Source organism: Rhinolophus ferrumequinum, chromosome 5 (genome assembly GCF_004115265.2).
Source record: "Rhinolophus ferrumequinum isolate MPI-CBG mRhiFer1 chromosome 5, mRhiFer1_v1.p, whole genome shotgun sequence".
Classification (NCBI taxonomy): domain Eukaryota; kingdom Metazoa; phylum Chordata; class Mammalia; order Chiroptera; family Rhinolophidae; genus Rhinolophus; species Rhinolophus ferrumequinum.
The window spans coordinates 13,104,779-13,127,356 of record NC_046288.1 but is presented as its reverse complement, the minus strand read 5'-3'; the positions used below and the strand labels follow the sequence as shown (position 1 = coordinate 13,127,356).

At 39.8% G+C, this 22,578-nt stretch overlaps 1 protein-coding gene across 1 annotated transcript in view; it reads left to right on the top strand.

Moving 5' to 3' along the window:
• Nucleotides 1–22,578, top strand: part of LIMCH1 (LIM and calponin homology domains 1) — a 342,837-nt gene that overhangs the window by 152,963 nt on the left and 167,296 nt on the right. The window contains exon 3 of the mRNA XM_033105725.1: nt 10,905–10,974. Within this exon, the coding sequence (XP_032961616.1) occupies nt 10,905–10,974 (70 nt within the window). The remainder of the gene's footprint in view (nt 1–10,904; nt 10,975–22,578) is intronic.

The window sequence follows — 22,578 nt, the reverse complement described above, 5'->3', positions numbered from 1 at the left end:
ATGGGGGTGTAATATACAGCACAGGGAATAAAGTCAATAATATTGTGATAGCGTGGTATCAAATAATAAAATGATAGCGTGGTACGGTGTCAGATGGATGCTGGACTTATCATGGTGCTCACTTCTTCAGGCCTATAAATGTTGAATAACTATGGTGTACACCTGAAACTAATATAATATTGTATGTTAGCTATATTTTTAATAAAAAATATTTTTAAATACCTGATGTTTTGGGCTTCCAAATACTTTGCAATTGTTGCTTGTTTCATTATCAATTTACTCAGCAAACACAAAATTAGGCCCTATCAAGGACTGGCCCTTACAGTAGAGTGGGGTTACAGAGAGGACTAACCCTTTGCTTGGTGGGGAATTTGGACAGTGTCTGTGATGTGTGATGAATAGGGAAGCCAAAGAGTGTTGGGACCTAAAGGTGGGTAGGAGTTTGCTAGGTCACAGAGAGGTGCGGAGAGGCTTGTGGGAAAGGCAGATCAAACCTAGGGAGCGGCAAGCCTGTGGAAGTGCTCAGCAATGTAGAAGGGCTTTGCACGCTCTAGGAAGGAGTGATGGCCAGAGCCTAGGATGAAATGGGGCAGACTGGAGAAGAAAGGTAGGTATCAGGTCAGTTTGAGAAAGACCTTGAATAGCATGGTAAGGAGTTTCAACAGCAACAAGCAAGCAATAGGCAGCCAGCATGGTCTCTATACAGAAGAGCAACGGGATTAGGTTTGCTTTTTAGGAAATTGAATCTGTTGGTAGTGGAGACTTTTGATTACTTTCTGCTTGTACCAAAGAAAAATATTTGAATAAATACCATGACAAGAGGAAGCAGAAATGACTCCTGAACTTGTCTTGCTATGTCCACTCTTCGTTTACAACCTTACTATGTATGTCCTATGTTTCCAAAGTTGTTTTCCAAGTCACTCATTTAGAACTTGGAAGTTATGTCCCCACAGAACTAGTGTTCTTCACAAACTGTTAGGTAACCCAAACCACATCTGCGATAGTGTCAGTCCTGCTGTGGAACTCAGTCCCCTGAGGGGGGTCTGCGCTTGGCTTAGTGCCTAGAGTGCGGTGTTTGATAACAATATGTGGAATGAATAGGAAATCGATTCAGAATTTTAAGTAGCCACATTAAGAGCTCGCCTCCTCTTTCTAGGATAGGAAAGGGCCTCTTAGCTCTTGGCCTTTCCCCATCACCCTCAGGATGACAAGTGAAGCAGAGAGGCAGGCGCTTTGGCAAGAGGTAAAGGATAGGTAGACTTGGTCAGGGAAACGGGGCTCGAGGCAGCTGTGGGCACAGCTGCAGTGTGGCCGAGAAGGTCCTTTGAGCTTCTTACTGCCGTTGCCGTGTTGGCATCCTCCCTGTTTCCTCCCCATCCACAGCTTTAGAGACGATGCCCGTATGGGCCTGCCCTCCAACAGGACTAACGGTGTGTCATTCCCTCACTTCTGTCTTTTCATCTCTCCCAACTCCCAACCGAGGTTGCTTAGGAGTCGAAGTGAGCCAATAGTTGACACATCAGATATCCACCTGTGGGAGGGGTTGGGGTTGAAAGCTTGTAGGGGAAGAGATCATAATAACGGCTGTCACTTATGAAGTATGTATTATACACCCGGCCTGTGCCAAGTGTATACTCTCATTCTCATGCCATGACTAGTCGGTATTATTGTCCCCACTTTTCAGTGATGGAAACTGAGGCTCATATATGTTGAACACTTAAATCACTTGCCTGGTGAGTCGCCTGATTGGGATTTAGACCCAGATCTTCCTGTCTCAGGAGGCTCTTGTTTGCTCATGTCATTTTATGGGTCCCAGTCCTGAAACTCTTGACCCTGAGCACTTCTTGCTGGAGGAGTGTGAAGAGCAAGGAGCTAGCAGCTTACCTCACTCAGGTCTGGACAGAGGAGCTTTCAGAGTCACATCACAGTAATTTCACTTTCCAAGTTATTTTTGTACCCTCCTGACAATAAACCCAGCAATACCGTGTTTTAGCTGTGCAAAAGCAATACTAATTACAGTCATTTATCCATAATTACTACATAGCACAATGATGATTACACGTATCATTGCTTGTGTCAGAGTAACTTCAGTCTCCATTTTATTTGGTTATACTAAATTCTGTTCATATCTTGCCAGCTTTCATGGTTCATTGATCACGTGTCATCATAAACTTGTAGCTTATCAAAGCAGGAAGGACCTGGAGTGGGAGGCATGGTGGGAAAGGCAGTTTGGGGGTGAAGGGGCTTGATTACCAGGTGAAGTCCTGTGATCACTCAGAAGCTTGGATGTCACCGGAGAGAGGAAGCAGCATGGCCAAAGCCAGGGTTCAGATAGGGTCAGTTTGTGTGTGATGGGCAGGACAGAGACTGGCGGCTAGAGATTAGCTCTGAAAATACAGAAAGTAAAGCATCGTGGGAAAGCCCTCTTCTCACATGTAGAAACCTCAGATATGTGCCTGGTGACAGTTTCCTTATCTAGATTATTTTATGGATTTTCAGGCCTCTTCTAATCCAAAAATTCTATAATTTCCAGACAGCAAGAATGGTCATAGAAAAATTGGCCCGAGAGAGAGATTGAAAATGAGTCAAAAGGGTTCCAAGATATCAGATGATCGCTGTGGTTTCCTTTCCATGCTTATAGATTATTTCATTAGTGTTAGTTTTTTGCTTGTTTGTTTTAGTGTAAAGAACAGAAGTGATATGTAAGAAGGGTTTTTTTTTTCCTCCCCCTTGCAAATTTAGGAAAATAAAAATAGGTCCATTTGTTTACAATGTCCCAAATTTTAGCTCTTCTTCTCCTGCTGCCTTCCCAAAAAGACCCAGGGGAATGGCAGTGCCCAAGAGTTTAATTTTACATTTGGGGACAGGGTTTTCTTGGGTGCAGTTTGGTAAAGCAGGGCCCCTTTTTACTGGAAAAAGGCTTCCTGGAGAGCTATAATAGTTAAGGCTGGGTACTGTAACTCTCCTAAATCTCAGCGATTTAATACAGGAGTGTATTTCTCACTCTCATGTAGCCTAACTCTGGCAGCAGGGAAGGGTGGAGGTGACTCTGCTCCAGGCAGTTGTTCAGCGACTCCATCCTCAACACATGACAGAAGGTCTTCCTTGCTGCTAACATCTAACTAGTAAATGGGGGAGGAGAGAGAGAATGGAGAATTGTCTGGGAGAGGTTTTAGGGGCAGGCTGGCATGTGATGTACGAGGTTGGACAATTATGTTCGAGAACTCATCCTAGAAAAAGTGCCACATGCCTCATTGCTGAATATCACTACAGTCACCTTCGAAGTACTTCCCTTGGGAAGCTATGCACTGATGCCAGTGCTTTGTGCACCCTTCAAAGCAATTTTGGAACTGTTTTTCTCGAATGGCCATCAGAGCTGTCATCGTATTACCCTTGATGTCATGAATGTTATCAAAATGTCTTCCTTTCAAAATATTTCCTTTATCTTTGGGTAAAGAAAGAAGTCACTGGGGGCCAGATGAGGTGGGTAGGGAGGGTGTTCCAATACAGTTATTTGTTTACTGGCTAAAAACTCCCTCACACACAGTGCCACGTGAGCTGGTGCATTGTCATGATGCAAGAGCCATAAATTGTTGGCAAAAAGTTCATGTCGTCTACCTTTTTCACGCAGTCTTTTCAGCACTTCCAAAGAGTAAACCTGGTTAACTGCTTGTCCAGTTGGTACAAATTCATAATGAATAGTCCCTCTGATATCAAAAAAGGTTAGCAACATCATTGCAACACATTCGCGAACTTACTTGTCAGACCTTGTATAGTATTACTCTGCCCACACTCCATTGGTCAGAACTCAGTTGTATTGCTACAGAAAATTGCAAAGGAGGCTGGAAAATGTAGCCTAGCTGTGTGCCCAGGAGAGAAAGGAGACAAATTTGGTAAGCAGTCTCTGCCACAGGAGCTGTGTTAGAATAATAACAGTACTGCTGAGCCCTAGAATTCACAGTTAGGCCCAATTTCTTAGAATTTCAAGTCTACAAAGAACTTCTAAAGCTTTTATGATCTTTTCTTTAGGTATTTCAAGGCAAGTGGCATAAATAGACCTACACTTCACACATTTTGGACAATGCATAGCACCCCTCAAACATTTGGTAGATATTAATGATGGCAATTTACATTCCATCACTATTTTGTTCATATGAAACTCCTCTTTGGTTCAGGTTTCACTTTTCTCCGTATTTGAATCCATTTTTCTTGACCTCAGAAGGTTTATTAACTTTCTTGCTTTCGCCAAGGCAACTCTTAAAAAGAAAACTTTAAAAATGACATCTGTAACAGGTTTATGGTCAAGGTTAAATTGATCTCATGCTTAGGTTAAAAAATAGTTGCCATGTTAGATTAAATGAACGTGCATATACCTTCGTCCAGGGTACATAGTGAAACCCAGAAAGTGATCAAGGAAATGACATAGAAAAACACTATTGAGCCAAACTAAAAGGGACACAAAGTAGGTGATTTTGTGATCATGGTTGCCATTGCAGCTGTATAAACCACGCTAAATGAGATGATGAAGTAATCTTTTGTTGCGAAGAATAAAGTGATTTCCCATGAGGCTAAGCATGAATCCCCAACCCTGTATTGAAAGTGCAGATAACTTCTCTGCTCTCCCCCAAACTCCAGCATAATTATTAGACTTGAATTTCTGAGTTGAATGACTTTTAGAGTAAGCTGAATTTTGCAATTCTTTTAAAAGTTACCTTTAATGTTTACATTACAGTCCAACAACAAATAAGCTACTCATTGGTATAATTCCTAATGTCTGGCTGGTCTCGTAACACATCCTTTGTAGCAGCATTTTCGGTGCTGTGCCCCTTGAAGAACTATTATAGTAGCTACTGGAAGAGTCAGTCTGAAACAGAACTTCTCTGTCCCAGAAAACGGATTGGAGATTGTTTTGTAAATTGCAGATAGAAACAGATTTCTTCATTTTGCATTTTATAACCATTAAACAATGATTGAGAGGCTACCAGAAGCTGGCTATCAGGTGCTTCAAAGAGTTATAAAATGCAGCCTGTGGTCAAATCAGAACATTAGCATCATTCCTGGGTGTCTCAACAATTGTTTCTTTAAGGAATCTAATCTTTAATCTTTTAAGAACTTACTCCATAGAATGTGTGCAATGTGTTCACTGTGTCAAAAAACTCAAGATGGCGCCGCATTAGGTGGTGTGACAGTGAGCCCCGTGTGTGCACAGTTCTGGTCTTCCTTTGGTTTTAAAATCTGTTAGTGAGCATGCCCCATCAGGGAGAGATCTGGGGTCTGCCCAGTCTTTCTTTGTAGCCTCCATACTCAGCTTCGGGCCAGGACATTATGCAAGCTCGATAAGTATTTGTTGAGTACATGAAGGAACATATGGGATAGCCTTTCTTTAAATAGGTCACAGTATGTTTTAGATTTAAAATTTGAGTTGGTAGACACCATTTAATTTGTATCATATAAGAAACACATGTATTTTTGCTTACCTTCAATGTCATTAACTTTTTTCATAATTGAAGATTATCCAAGATCATAACTTTTCTTCCTGTTTCTAGCCATTTCTCACCAGACGTACATTAGCCAAGTTACCCAGTTTGTTGACTTGATTCATTTATGGGAGATTTTTATCCAAAGGTGGCCAGAAAAAGAAAATAAGTAAAACTAATTTTAGTCTTTGGCAGCTGGCCAATGAAAAGTTGAAACTAAAATAACTTGCACTTACCTAGCAAAAAGGGGCATGCACAGTGTATTAAACGAGTGTGAATATGCAAGTTTCCATTTACCAAATGCCAGCAGCACATTGTCCCATTCACTTCTCAGCACAGTCCTGGAGGGAAGGTGTGTTTTTTCAAATCCCCATAGTATTAAATGGAAAACTGTGACTCTGATCAAGTGACTTCCCAGTAGCTCACAGTAATGCATGTTGCATTTACCTGTTAAAACCTAGACTACTTCAAATTCACTGCACCTTCCTCATCATTCAGCTGAGCGTTGTAAGTTATTTGTGCTGTTGTATTTGTCTATGCTTCCTGATACCCATGATTTTTAATAAGCAAAAATTTTCTATGTGCAAATAGTTGTGAGTTTATTTTTTACCTATTTGCATATGGTGGCGATTTAAAATTATAAATCAGATTTTCTCAATCTCTGTTTTTAAAGTCTTCTGATGTACTTCTGAGTACATTGTATTTAGAAAATAATCTGGACACTTTACCTGGGCCTGGATGTTCTTATACCTTGGCTCTCATGTCATATGTCTCCTCCTTCCACTCACTGTGCTTGGACACATTGGCCCTTGAATAGCCACGCCCACTCCTGCCTTCAAGCCTTTCTACTAACTGTTCAGTCTACCTGGAACGCTTGTCCTCAATCTCTCCTTGGCTAATACCCTCATTGCATTCATTTTTCTCTCCCTTATACCTTCCAGAGCAGCCTTTGGACCACCCAATTAGAGTCCCACCTGCATGGTCTGTTAACTATGCTCGTGTTCCCAGTGCTTATGCTGTGTGAAATTTTCTTCTCATTTATTTACTTGTTTATTTTCTGTTCCTCCCACTGCTCCACCCATTTACCTGAATACAGTGGTAAGTTACAAAGAGCAGGTGCTTTGCTTATCTTGTTCACTGCTGTCTTCCCTGAGCCTAGAATTGTGTGCAACACACAGTAGGTGCTTGAAAAATAACTGCTGGATAAATAAAACATCTGAAAATAGTTCATCCTAATTAGCTCTCATGTCTTCAATATTTTTTATTATCTTTACTTTTGTTTGTAGTTGTGGGTATATTTAATGCAGAAGACATTTATTAGTACAAATGTTTGATTTTTGTGTAGAATTATGCCAATCTCCCAGATATGTCTTTAGATGTGTATAAAGATAGTCTATTAACAGAAAGAGAAAGCAAACTACCTGTTAAGACCTTTAGGTTTTACTATAGGTTTTGGGGAGCACAGACCACAGGCAGGAAATTGGTGTGGGGTTCTGCTGAATGGGAAGTGAATGACCACCTTGTATGCTCTGAAATGCCTCGTGATGATGTTGTATATCACGCAGACAAAACTTAGATCTGATGTGTCTTAGACTTAACCATCTCCCAACAGACGGCGTCCTCCATTTTCTTTTTATTCCCACCTAGTGTTGACGTTATTCCATTATATTTAGATAGTATTTGGAATTTTTTCTTTTGTTTTTCTTCTTTTGTGTGTGTGTGTGTGTGTGTGTGTGTGTGTGTATGTGTGTGTGAGAGTGTGAGTGTGTTTGATTTGTGCTTTAATGACACACACTGGACTTTGTAAAGCACCAAGTTGTGGTATAAAATGACTGGCCTAAGACCTGAAGATAGTCCCAGCACCCTGCGCACTAGCTGTGCACATCTCTGGGGAGGTCTTCACCTCTGGGGCTTAGTCTCTTCTTCTACGCAAATGGTGGAATGATTACGTGAGCTATCTCTACCAGACAGGACAGCTGGGGGACAGTGCATCTCAGAAGGGTCATAAATATACAATATCACCATTATCGTTGCTTTAAACCATGATATCAATAAATATTGAAAATATTTGTATTTTAATTTACATAGGAAAGCAATAGTGGTTTTTAAGAAAATTGCAAGTGAATATCCTTGACTCTTACTCATAGCTATATTTAAACTTGTCATTTGACTCCTAATATATACAAAAATATCTCCATTTTAATGCAAAATACAAGATAAGCAGGTGTTGGGCATTTCTGCAATGTAAATTCTGTGTTATCTTTTATTGTTGTGTACTATAACCTGTGTACGAAGCTGGGGCAATGTTTATGTGAAAAAAATACACCTGCCTTGATCTTGAACATATTCCAAATATTTAAGAGCACTTTTGCCTTTTAGTTTTTAATTTGTGGTTAAAATTTTTGACAGATATCATAGATTTTTGTTACTCTTTCAATTAAGGTCTAGCACTGCAGTATTTTTTCTTTTTACAACTTCATGTAACAGGAAAGATTTCTGCCACATAAGAATAATTCTACAAAGAATGAATATGAGGAAGTATTTAAGACAGCTTAAAAAACCTAAACATGTATAAAAGGATTTGGTGGAGCCATCATTACTAAAATTTTTAATATAATTCTTAGATATAGATGACAAAAAGTGTGCCTCTTTAAAAGACAATTTTTAATTTATGAATTTTTTTGGTAGAGTGTTAGTTTTTCTACTTTGGCTACAAAAAGCTTGGAGGTCTGATGGCAATGGTATTTTATTAGAAAAAACGAAAATGTTAGAGAAAGTGGTTCATCTAAAATAGCTGTGAATTGAATTAGTATACATACACACAAATATAGAGAAACCTGTATGGAGAACTCAGTATGCACCAGGCTGTGTGCTAGCTTCTTACATATTTTGTCACATTTAAGCCTCATTGATTCTCATGCAGTTGGTACCATTATACGCTTATTTCTATATTACAGTTGAGGAAACCGAAGTGAATGGACTTGCCCGAAGTGACACCCCTTATGAGTGGCCAGGGCTTTGGATTCAGTCAGTTGGACTCCAGAGCCTCTGCTCTCACCCTCCTGCCAGCTGCCTATGAGTCTATAGTCCACAGCTCTTAAAAAGGCATAGGTTCACCTGGGTAGATAAGGCATGCTCTCCAAGGAAACTGTTCAATCTCCAAGACATATCCTTAAGTGGAAAGACAAGGTGTAGGACAGCGTGTATTATATGCTACATCTGTCTTTAAAAAAAAAATTAGATTTATCTTTATACATTTTCTTGGGACATTCTTTACGGTTACCTTCAGGGAATGGTCTGGGACCCGGTGGGACTAGGCTGATAGCAAGACTCATGTTTTACATTATATCCTTTTAAATTATCAATACTGTGTACAAATACCATTTTACAATCTTGTTTAAACTGACAGCGTTAAGAACTAGGGAGAAAAGTCTTGTATCTTAACAATTCTGTACATTTTAAAATGGCTTCAGAGACATCATATCTATCTGTTTATTTTAAACCACAAGATGTGGGACCTCAACGCTGTATAAGAGAACCTATGATCCCGGGACTTGGGTGCCGGGCCTGCTCTATTCTGAGCAGCTCTGGGAAGTTACTCATTTACCTTCATCAGGCCTTAGTTTTCTAAACTGTAAAATGACAACGGCAAACAAGTTGCCTTCCAACTTATGTTATAAGTAAGTTATCATAATTCCAATATAAGTTATAAAGAAGTGCTTTTTAATAAGATTAAATTCATGGTTAAAACTAAGTAGGTTCATGAAAAGAGCACCATCTTGGGTCTCAGTGGACAAAAAGGCCCGTGTCCACTCCGCATGTTACCTGTTGGTGGTGGCATGTTGGAACTGCAATGAAAGGTACCAAGAACAGGCAAGAACAGTCCTTGATGCAAGGACAGAATACCCTGTCTGTCATAGCTATTGTAGGAATAGTTCTTAATATATTAATACATAGTGGTGTCGACAAATATAGGATGCAGTCAAGACTAATCATTAAACTATTTCAAGCATCTTTTGTTAACTGATTTGTAGAAATCTATCAAGCACAGGTTCTTCACAATTTACTATAATATTGCGTTGCATGAATTATAGGCATACCTCGTTTTATTGCGCTTTGCTTTATTGTGCTTCACAGATGTTGCTTTTTTTTTTTTTTTTAACAAATTGAAGGCAAGACCCTCCAGCAGCAAAGAGATTATGACTCACTTTATTGCACTACTCACTTTATTGCAGTGGTCTGGAACTGAACCTGCAATATCTCTGAGATATACCTGTATAATAGAGGTTGGCAAACTTTTTCTGTAAAGGGCCAAATAGTAAAAATTGTATGCTTTGCAGACCACATGTTCTTTGTCGTAACTATTCAGCTCTGCACAAAAGCATCAGTGGACAATACATAAATGAATAGTCATGGCTGTGTTCCAGGAAAACTTCTTTGCAAAAACAGGCCCTGGGCCAAATGTGGCCCATAGCTTTACTGACCCCTGAATTATAATAAATTCCTGCCCTAAGTTTCTCTTTGCAATGTATCCTGAGATAAGCTACCTGATTGCCTCTCCTCTGATTCCTGAATGTGCGAATAAATGCTTCCATTCTACAACCCCTTACCTTCAGTCATTCCTTTATGAATAAAGTAGTTTGTAAAGACTACATTCTACCATGTCACCCTGATGCCAACCCTATTTCAGTTTTATAAGTTGCCTGCCTTCTTTCTTTTCACTCTGAACCGATATTTCCTGAAGACAAGTAGTTATCGTTGTTTCTCTTGCATTCCCCTTCTTGTATTACCATTTTTACATGATTTCAACCTTTACCCCAAAAATGTTTTGCTCACATATCTTTTGTACCTAGGGAATTGTGGTCAGCCTTGTTTAAAATCTTCCGGACATGATTGGTTAACCACTTGCTTAACATACTCTTCCCTTTCTTAAGGGAAGCTCAACCACATTTAACAAGCCGCTCTCCTCAAAGAGCAAGAGGGTCTGGAGGTAGAATTAGTCTTGGCAAATTACTTGTGAAGATAGATGTTGGTCGCTGAACTTAGCACATCCCTGGAGAGATCCCAGCCGTAGACAGGAGAATTGGGAACACGCCTTGCCTCTGTAGTAATACCTGGCTCGACTCCCTCCAACCTCCATCCAGCACTCATGTTTGTCCTTTCCCTTGAAGCATCCCCCAGGCTCCATCTTTTCTTCTCTCCCAATACTTCCAAATTCCAGAACTTCACCTGCCATGGACAAACTGGATGCTGGCAAAACTCTTCACTTGTATGCACGAAGGCTCATAGATTATTGAGATGTACCACATGCTTTAAATTCGCTGCTTTTCCTATTCAGCGATTTAGCTGTAGCCCTGGATCAAGGTGATTTGTGTGATCTGTCTTGCTTTACGTCTCATTGACATTCTTCTGCCTTTTTCATGACAGGTTGCTGAATGCTATAAAGCCAGGACTTGTTAAAAAGATCAATAGATTGCCTACCCCCATTGCAGGATTGGTGAGTATCCAGAATTGAGATTTATTTTCCAATATTCCTATGCTCTAACCTAAGGGTCGTGACAGTGCCATTTATTACAGTGTTCTCCTGCAATATATATTCCAATCGAATGAGAACGCATTTTATCCATTAAACTGAGAGGTCACTTAAAAGTGAAAGATTGCCGTTATGCCTAAGTGGCATCTTAATCTTTGTTTGTATATTTCCCGTGAGTGATACGGGCCTTCAGAGGTAAATTTGTTTTGGGGTGAGGGGTGGATAATGAGGTTCACCTCAGGGCAGGAATGTGATTGCGATATGGTTTTCTCCGGTTTTCACTGCATTCCCCTGAAATGGAGGGGAAAGGAAGTAGAGAGAAAGACAATTTCGTGATTAACAAGCAGCACAGCACGTTCATGATAAATTGCTGTTTTCTATCTTAAAAATTTGCTTGTGTTTAATTACCATATTTGTAGACCAATTCTTCTAAAGGCATTATGGACACTAAGGTTATCCTGATGTCATCTGAAGAATTGTTTAAGCAAAGCCCTTGCCCTTCTGAAACTACCCATCTAAAACAAATAAAACTCGTGTTCACATATGGTCGGAAGCAGGGTTGTTTTTTTTTCACGCATTGATATGTTTCATAATTCCAGGCACCCAATTTTAATGATTTAATTGCTGTTGCTTTTTGTATGACAGAGGGAAAAAGGTGGGAGATCAAGAATGCAAACATATCTTGGTTCTGGAAAGAACTCGGCCCCTGCACCTGAGCACGTGCACGCACACACATATGTGCATGCACACATGTGCACAGAAAGCTGGGAATGTGTGTGGCCTGGTAACAACGCACTGACTGTTTCCATTGTGACCGCCTTCTAGGCCTGTGGCTTTGCAGAAAACAATTAGAAAAATGTCAAGAATTTGAGCAGGCTCCTACGTAGACCTTACTGATTGTTGTTAAAAAGTTTCATAGCCATATCATGATGACTACTTGAAATTAAATGTAACGACAACAACAACAACAAAAAACCCAATTGTGTATGAGAACCATGAAGGTCATGGTAATAAGTACCTGGTTTTAGCAAGTTGGATGAAATGGATTATTTTTTTTATTGTAAGAATAGCTGTTTCTGTGAATGCTTTTTATTTCCCATACTGTTTAGTAATAAGTTGGTGATTATCATTAAAAATCCTTCCAATTTCCTTCGTCAGAATCATGTAGCCAACTCTGTTGATGATAGATAGATAGATAGATAGATAGATAGACAGATAGAGTGATAGATAGATATAGATAGATTTGGAAGGAATGGATTTGAAAATTTTATAAGTAATCAACCTACATATGTATATTATATATTACTTATAGTAATGTATGAGGTCTGACAATTAAGTTGGCGAATGTGTTGCAATGATGTTGCTAATCTTTTTTGATATAAGAGGGATTATTCATTATGAATTTGTACCAACTAGACAAACAGTTAACCAAGTTTACTATTTGGAAGTGCTGAAAAGGCTGCATGAAAAAATGAGACGACCTAAACTTTTTGTCAACAATTCATGGCTCTTGCATCACGACAATGCACCAGCTCACGTGGCACTGTCTGTGAGGGAGTTTTTAGCCAGGAAACAGATCACTGTATTGGAACACCCTCCCTACTCACCTGATCTGGCCCCCAATGACTTCCTTCTTTACCTGAAGATAAAGGAAATATGGAAAGGAAGACATTTTGATGACATTCAGGGTATCAAGGATAATACCCTGTTTCCCCGAAAATAAGACCTAGCTGGACAATCAGCTCTAATGCATCTTTTGGAGCAAAAATTAATGTAAGACCCAGTCTTATTTTACTATAAGACCGGATATAATATAACATAATATAATATGATATAATATAATATAATATAATATAATATAATATAATATAATACTGGGTCTTATATTAATTTTTGCTCCAAAAGACGCATTAGAGCTGATAGTCTGGCTAGGTCTTATTTTCGGGGAAACACGGTAGGATGACAGCTCTGATGGCCATTCCAGAAAAAGAGTTCCAAAATTGCTTTGAAGGGTGGACTAGGTGCTGGTGTCGGTGCATGACTTCCCAAGGAGAGTACTTCAAAGGTGACTGTAGTGATATTCAGCAATAAAGTATGTAGCACTTTTTCTAGGATGAGTTTGCAAATTTAATTGTCTGGCCTCATATACACAATGATTTTAAAATTTTTTATTAAATCCATCTCTTCCAAATGTTATGGCCATACTCTTAATGATACTGACAAATGTCTGTTTTGCCCCAAGCCTGTATGACAGAGGGAAAAAGGTGGGAGATCAAGAATGCAAACATATCTTGGTTCTGGAAAGAACTGGGCCCCTGCACCTGAGCACATGCATGCACACACATATGTGCATGCACACATGTGCACCTTGGAGCTTTGGGATTTACCGTTATAGGAGCAAAACTTACAGCATGAAGTTAAGGAAGGGCCCCTGTAAATCCATGTGAACAGAAGCAGCTCTGACACCAGAAGCTAAGAAGAAAAGCATTTTGAACCTTTAATTTAAAATGTGAATCATAAATAATTTTAGTAAAACAAAAGGTTTGGGACCTTTATTTATCAAGGGGACCTTTATTTATTTATTTATCAAGACCCAATTGACCTTTATAACATTTCTTATCGTAGATCAAATGTTGTTCTCTACTTTGGAGCAAGCAGGCAATTCGATTCAAGACAGCAAGGGGGACTTGCTTGCTTTCCTCTGTTTATATCCTTGACTTTTATTCCTTCTTTTTCTTTTTTCATTTGAATTTCCTTTCCACCATTTTTCCATTTCTTGCCCTTTTCCAACTAACATTTTGCCACTTATCTTCATCCTTTATTACTTGTATTTTCCTTACCAATTTGTTATTGTGATATCATGACTTATAATAAGAAAATATATATTTGGTCTTTGTCCATTACTGGCACAGAGCTCTTAAAACCCTTGGATTTTCTAAGCAATAAGAGCATCTTCATAACAATATTTGGTCTTTTGTATTGGTTCCTGAAATTGCTCCAGTTCCAGAAATGTTGAAGGTGTATCTTATTATAGCAAGCCCCTTTCAACCACAACTGAATTTAGGTTCATGAGGTGACTTTTGGAAAACTGCCCCGCGCCAAGGCTGGGGGCTGGTTGCCAGGGAAACCAATGATTAGAGGGTTGGAACTTTCAGCCCCCTCACCCAACCTCCAGGGAGAGGAGAGGGGCTGGAGATTGAAATCAGTCACCACTGGCCAATGGTTTAATCAATCGTGTTTATATAACAAAGTCTCCATAAAAAAAAACCCAAAAGCACTGGGTCGGAAAGCTTCCTGGTGGTTGAGCCTGTGTAGATTTGGGGAGAGTGGTGTGCCCAGAGAGCATGGAAGCTTCATGTCCTTTCCCACATACGTTGCCCTACATTCTTTTTTATCTGGCTCTTCATTTGTATCCTTTATAATATCCTTTATGATAAACTGGTCAACATAAGTAAATGTTTCTTTCACTGAGTTCTGTGAGCCAGTCTAGCAAATTAATAAAACCCAAGGAGATGGTCACGAGACCCTCTGATTTATAGTCAGCTGGTCAGAAACACAGGTGACAACCTCGACTTGTGATTGGCATTTGAAGTGAGGGTGTCTTTTGGAACTGAGCTCTTAACTGTAGCATCTGACATTATCTCCAGATACAATAAGAATTGGGTAAATTGCTTGGTGTTGTTAAGAAAACACACAATGGAGTTATCTTTAGTCCAAAAAATCCTTACCTAAGTATAGTTAAGTTAATTACTGCCAGTTTCCTAATGGTTCTTGAATCTCCAAATCTGGTTAAACTCTTTTCCTCTCTTCCAATTACCTTCAGGTCAACCTTTCAAAAAACCAGTGCACTAGTTGGGGTCCTACCACAATACCTTCTCCCCACACCCCGTTTTGTTAATGTTCTTCCAGGGTTCTGTTCCCTTTCTATACTCATGTTCTTGTCTGTTTTCATGACTTCAACTCTTCATAGCATTGACCCAACTCATCGTGTCTCACCAAGTTTTTCTCCTCACTTCAGACCTCTTGTTCTGTTTATTGGACAGCTCCATCTGAATGTCCTACCTGCATCTCAAACTTAACATATTCAAATTAAATGACCACACCTGCCCACCTATTTCCCTATATCAGTAAAAATGTCATAGACATGCAGTTGCCGTAGTTCAGCTTCAGAATTTGGCACCTTTCTCCAATCTTCTACTTGTCTGCATTTCCTTGGCCACTAGGCAGGGCCTAGAGCACGGCTTTCTCATCTCTTGCCTGGTTTATGATAATCAACTCACAGTTCCTCAAACATTATTCACTTTCATGTATGAGGCCTCTTTTCATGATACTTCTTATGAATATAATACCTCGCCCTGTTCTTCTTGACAAAATCCTATTTATTTATCAAGACCCAATGCAAAACCAACTCCTTTGTGAAGCCTTTAGGGTTTAAGGTCGATATGATCTTCTTGTCTTATGGAATGGAGTTAGCATTTCCAGGTTTAGGAGAAAATGAGTTAATATATTAGAGGGATAAAAGATAGCTGTGTTGAAATACGCTTGGAGGAGTGAGGTTTTGAATAGCGGTTTAACAGCTTGATATAATGGTGTATAAATGGTTTAATATTCATGTTAAGCCATTGTAGCTTTAAGCAGTAAGTTGGCCATGATCCAATTTATCAGTACCTTTAATGGGTACAAGTGCTGAAAAATGTCCTAGTGATGCACTGAGATGTCACAGCATCACCTTGATTGAATGTCTGCCAAAATATTTAGCCGAAATCCAATTCTGAGGAAACAGACAAGTCCCAATTGAGGGACATACCATGAGACAGCTGGCCTGCTCTCTTTAACACTGTCAGTGTCGTGAACGATACCTCTCCATCCCCCAGAGGCTGGAAACTATTTCAGAGGAAAGGTGACTAAGGAAATAAGGAGATGTGAAAGCCAAATGCCAGGTGTGGTGCTTGATTGAGAAAGAGCAACTATAATAGACATTATTGGAACAACTGGGGAAATTTGAGTGTGGGTTGAATATTCGATAATACTATTTCTCAGTGTTGAATGATAGTTGCATATATAGGGGAATACACTTGATGTTAGGAGGTACATAAGCCGGAGTATTTAGAGATGAAGTATTATGATGTGTCCAGCTAATCTTTAAATTGTTCAGCAAAGAGATGTCTGTGCATATAATGTATAATTTTGCATATGCATATACATGGGGAGAGAGAGGTTGGATCTAGGTGAAGTAGATAAAGGGTACGCAATTATGGCATTAATCTTGCAATTTTGGGGTAGATATTGAAAACATTTACAATATAAAAAGTTGGGGATTAAAGGACATCAGTTCTTTTATCTTTTTTGAGGGAGTAGGGAGAACTCCCAAATAAACAGTAGATCTGAAGATAGAGACCGGCTTGGGTTAGTAGAGATACAGCCTTCTACGTGAGTGAGTTCTTCAGATGACATTTTCTTCCTCCTGTATTTGTGACTGTCAGGAAAGAGCAGAGTTCCTCAAGAGCATCTACAGAGTTCAAGGTTCGTGTCTATTTTGTCAGGGGGTTGACAGGCCACTGACCATCTATTGATCAAGAAGTCCTCAGTAGCAGGGGCCATGGAGATCTGAGAAGCATGGCCAGAAGGTTTTCCATGCCTGGAACCCACGCCTGTGTGTCTTAATGGCCTGGTGTTGAGAAGAATCCATTAAGATGGCCCAGCTGCTTGACTTGAAGACAAATAGAAAAGTGTGTTTTCACATAGAAATCCTAAATTATAAACACGTGTAGATTTTACAAATGCATGAATAGGTGTATTTTAGCCCCTGAGTTGAGCTGTGGTTACAAAGAATTCAGGGGTGAAGGTGTTAAAACAAAGTAGTTGAAAATCATTTCCTGGCAAGAATGCAGAGACCTGGATCCGGGTCTGTGTTTCTTCTCTAACGATCGCTGACATATGAAGCCGTGTGGTGACTGCCTGCAGATGCTCACATTCTTTTTTAGGTGTTAGTGATACTGTTAGCTATTGCCAGAGAGAAAGACCTCAAATTTAGGTCTTGGCACACCAAAAACTTTAAAAACCGCTGCCCTTCAGTCTCCCCATTCGTTAGTATTGCACAATCAAGCTACATCCTGAAACTCAAGTAAATGGTCATCAGAGATCATGCTAAATTCCATTTCATCCCAGAAACATTGGACTTTGTGCAAGAGGCACAAATGTATGAAATCCTTACTTACAATAGGAATTTTGGGATTAAGCTTTGTTTTGCCCAGATTTTAATTGTAACAGCCTGTGTGTGTGTGTGTGTGTGTGTGTGTGTGCACGCATGCATGCACGTGGAAAATATAATTGGAAATAGATGATATTTGGGGATTCTGCCCTCAGTGGCTGAACCTTCCTCTAGCTGTCATGAACTATTTGCTTGATCTTGCATATGAATCCATGAGGATGAAAGCGATCTGAGAAAAAGAGACTTTGCAGCTGGCAGGGCACTTTAGATATATTCATTTTAAAAATGAGGACACGGGGGTCCATAAACAGAGAATTATTTGCCCAAGATTACACAAATCGGAAAAGCTGAGTGGATCCAAAGCCCCCACCACCCTTCTTCTTGGTTGTGTTACTCACAAGTGTTCCCAGTTGACAATGGAACACATGTAAATGATAGATTATTTTACCTCTTGGGAGAAGGAGAGGGAAACAAAGACTTACTTTTTCAGTTCATCTCTCTCTCTCGTTTTTTTCTTCCTTTTAGTCAATCCGTTCAAAATATCTTTCTGAGCTCTGTGAAAGACCTCCCTTCACAGAATGTCTCTTCACCTGATGAATGCTGGAAATTTGACTCTCACTGAAGTTCAGCAGGGTATAGCAGGAATGTATCTGGTAGAGTTATCCTACCATTTAGTTACTCCAACCCACTCAAAAACTTCTTTAGAAAGAGAATGTATTTTTCTTTAATCAAAAGATAAGTTTTCAACTATGCTTAGAGCTGAGCTTCCTGAAATGGATAAAAAATGTAAGTTGTCCTAAACTCTGCAGACTTTAGGAAGCTTCGAAAGGTATCTGCTTTAGTTTGTGAAACTGATACCTGACCATTTGATGTTTCCTTGTTTGATGGAAGTCAGAGGAGGGGAAAAGATGAAAAGGTAGTAGAGATTTCCACATTATGGGAAGATAAAAAATATTGTTTGGATAAAGAGGTAAACATCTGAAGCTGGTGAAAGCTGAGTAGCAGGAGTGAAAAGCCTTTACGCAAATGTCATAGTTTTAGGAAGGTTTTAACACGATAAATTTGAGTCCCGGGTGTTCTGGGTGTCTGCCTGCCATGCAGTGGTGTCATGCAAATCCTAACTGGAGATTAGCTCCCGTGTGTCTGAGCTCTTCCTTATCAATGTCTTATATTGTAGGTTTGTAGCCTACAACTTCCTTCAAAATTTCTAGAGCGTTTACCTGTCCTTCAAAAGTTTATCTTACAGGTTCTTTCAGAAGAAGCTAGTCCAAAGTTCTGTTCTCTGCCTCTGTGTCACTTCTTGTTATTGTGTTTGGTCAGGAAGGAGGCAGAGAAGGCAAAGAGCGGACCAGAGGTGTTAGTTACCATAATGATGACCGTCACATATTCAGTACTTACCATGTCCTAGGTACAGGGCTAGATTAGCTTTCTTAATCTTTACAATTGTCCTGCAGTGTAGTTGTTGTTATGCCTTTACTATATCTCGGGAAAGAAGTAAGCCACTAGCTTTCCAAAAAAAAAAAAATAAGAGGCAGAGTTGACATTTGGACCCTGGTTGCGATTTGGACCCCAAAACTCCAGAGTCTGTGCCTTTTCTCTGTGTTACACTGTCTCCACTAGGCCTTATAATACGTTGTTGAACCTTAACACTGCTGAACATCTGTTTGGAGGTACCAACTTCTAAGGAGAGCTCATATGTATTTTAGAAGACAACCTCATACCCCTCTCATTCAAGGTCTACTAATTTCACCAAATTGAGGCGGTGGCCTATTTTAAAAGGTCACTGGTAATATTTCTATCACCCCTATAAAATTCATCTCCATGTGGCCACATCTCAGCACCACATTCAATGATGCACCAGTTCAACAGCAATAGTAACAGAACATTAGAAATCTTTACCAAAGTCTTTCAAAATAATTCTATAGAGTGGTTCCATTCTTAACAGGCAGCAAAACCTCTCCAAACACACTCCTCTTTCTCTCTCTTTTTCTCTTTACACACACACACACACACACTACAATCTCATACCTGCCAGCTTGCCTCTTGCCTCGAATATCTCCCCACCTCCAACTCCCTGAAATCTTCCAGACTCACACTGTCCTTTCTCTTGTCTTTCTTGCTTCTTACCCCTTTCTTTGCCAGTACTAACCCTCTGCCTTTTCTGGTGCAAATCAATCCAGTTTGGCTTAACTTCTTTAAATACCCCTTTTACCCGTGATTCTGATTCCGGACAACAGAGACTCAGGAAGACGCAGACATGGAATTCTTCTCCAGAGGCAAAGGAGGAGGAGAGACTTGGACACTCCCACCTAGTGTATTTTTCCTGCCTTACTCTGCATTTTGTGGTAGTTGCATGGTCTCTGGAGGTGGTCTTGCTCTTCTTGGGGGGACAAGTAAAAATTAGTAGTTGTGTGATGTTCTGTGTGAAGGAGGTACATTTCACTGAGGGAAATGAATAGCCCTTGTGAAGAATCTCAGCCAAAATAGAATTTAATGACACACTTTTTCTTTATCCTCAGCCCTGGCACAGAGAGAGAAACCTCGGGAATACATAGAAGAAATGCTCAATTCGCTGCTCTCGAGTTTGGTGCCAAAACCGAGCCAAAGTAGCGATGGTGGTTAGCATTTTAGTAGGTTGAGACATAAAAGAGCACCGACTGTAGTGAAAAGCAACAGGAAAACACGAGGTTTTCGGTACACTCAATCCTGCGTTGAGTTGAATGGTGGAATATGAACCTAGGGGGTACTTAGTTTATTTGATGCCTCTCAAGTCAGTATGATTTGTGTGCTGCGAGTTGTAGCAGTTTCCATGAATAGTTTCTAAATGTACAGATCATCTCATGTCCATTATCTTCTCAACTAACTTTATATGGCTGCCTGATGTATGTGGAAAACAATCCAAACACCTCAAAAAGGCATTGAAGGCTTTCCCTGAGTTAAGGTAACATTCTAGGTTTATCTCCCACTGCATATATCACTCTTAGGACCAGGATTGTAGTTAATTTATGACCTAAACCAAAAGACTTGGCCATATAGTGAATAAAAAGATAAAAGTGTGTCAGTTGGTGAGAGCCATTCTCTGCACTGAGTTGAACAGCGTAAAGAGGAATTCTAATGCCCGGTGTAGCAGGCTGCCTGTGGGTTATTCACTGATGTGCTTGCGTCAGACCAGTAAGATATTCCCCTTGTACATCATACTAAGTACTTGGGAAGACTCAGTAAGAGTTTTTTGTCCTTCCCACTCATCCTGTGTTTATTATCAGCCTCCTGATTTTCTTATTTGGTGAGTGTATTAGTTATTGATTGGTGTGTAACGAGTTACCCGAAAACTAGTGGCTTAAAACAACATTTATTATCTTATAGTTCCTGTGAATTTGGGTATGGCTTAGCTGGGTCCGTGGTTCAGGGTCTCTCACAAGGCTGCAATCAAGGTATTGGCCAGTGTCATTTTAAGACTTGACTAGGGAAGGATCTGCTTCTAAGCTCACTCATGTGGTTACTGGCAGGATTCAGTTCCTGGCAGGATATTGGCCAAAGCCTTCATTTTCTTGTCCTGTGAGCCTGTTCACGTAGAAGAGATCACAGTGTATCAGCTTGCTTCATCAGAGTAAGTAAGCAAGAAGAACCAGAAAGAAAGAGAGAGAACAAACAAGATGAAAGTTGCAGTCCTTTCTAACCTAATGTCAGAAGAGACATTTCATCACTTCTGCCATATTCTATTAATTAAAAGCAAGTCACTGGGTCCAGCTCACACTTAAGGGGTAGAGATTACACAAGGACCTCAACAGGAGGAAGGGATCACTGAGAGCTATTCAGAAGCTGCCTACCACAGTGAATAAAATAGTTACGTTAATCTATTGAGAAATCAGGGCATAGATTTCTTATTTTCCTGAAAATGTGTCCCTCGTAGTTATAGGACTTTAAAGATAACACAGTTTTCCTTGGACCACCTCTCTTGCATAGCATCTGAGGCCTGTTTACCAGTTTCCTTCGGCTCATATGCACTAAAAAGAGGGTATGTTCTCTCGCTTTCCAAGTGCAAATCTACTTACGACTCAAGACATACGAATTCCTGCCTTTCAGGGGCTCAGATATACAAACAAGGTCTAGTAACAGTAGACTGTGAAATGTCAATAAAATATAACATGCAAGGAAGAACGAGGAGGAAAGTTCCATTTGAGATTAAGAACTTTGGAGGATGTGGGATCTGAATGGAGCATCTACAAATAGTGAAGACCACTGAAGTTGGGGGAAGGACATTCTGTCCTCAGAGATGGAATGAGAAAGGCTCCAAGCCACAGGAATCAGGTCTTGTCTGGGAGAGGCTATTATTTGCATGTGGATGTAGCTGGATCCCCAGGGTCCCTGAGAGAGATCTGTGCTGTGGAAAGTGGACCAGGAATAGGAAGTTGAGACCAGAAATGCCATCTGGGTGTGTTTGACTCATTTTGTATGCAGTAAGAGCCACTGAAAACAAAGGAATCTTGTGTTCCAGATAACTCTGGTCACCATATGGAAAACAGATTGTGGGAAGAGACCAGCAAAAGTCAATTAGGAGACAGTAATCCAAATAAGAGATGATGAACCCCTAAATTTGGTAGAAGCCATGGGAATGGAGATGAGGAGACAGGATTTATGTTTCTCTGTTTCAATGAACCTAATATGCCATTAATTAGAAGACACAATTCTTTTAAAGTACAACTAGTGAAAAAGACAGCTGCCAGTTAAATTATGGCACAATGCTAAAACACCAACAGTGGAAAAATGCATTTTTATTTCAGAGGTTAAAAAAATTGTACATCATAGAATTCACTAACTATGATAAATAATTTCAGGAAGATGACATCTATATTTTGGACTTGAGCAACTTGGAGGTTAGGGATGCAATTAAATAGGAATCATGGGAGCAGGGGATGAGACATGGGTTCCAAGAGAAAAGCTGAATTCTCTTTCGGACGTATTGAGTTGGCTGTATTTACGAGATGCTCATGTGCAGATGTCTGGCAGACAATTGGAAATATTGGTTTGGAACTCAGGGAAGAAGTTATAAAAAATTGGAGTAGGTTAATGAGTGGATTATTCTGAAGTTACATCCTTATTGTTCAGTATATATGAAGACAGATTATTTTTCGGTAACCATAAGCTTTGAAGCTTACCCCCCACCTCCAAAAAATTATAGTCTATTTTTGGATTGTTTGATCTACATTGGCAGAGATGGAGGGAGCGAGGGCTGACGAAAGGAGTTAGAGCCCACAGGAGTCATTAGCAATTGCACTTGGATAGGAAAATCAAGACAGATAATGACTTAGAAAGATCTTCATATAATTGACAAATCATTGAGATATAATATTCAACCA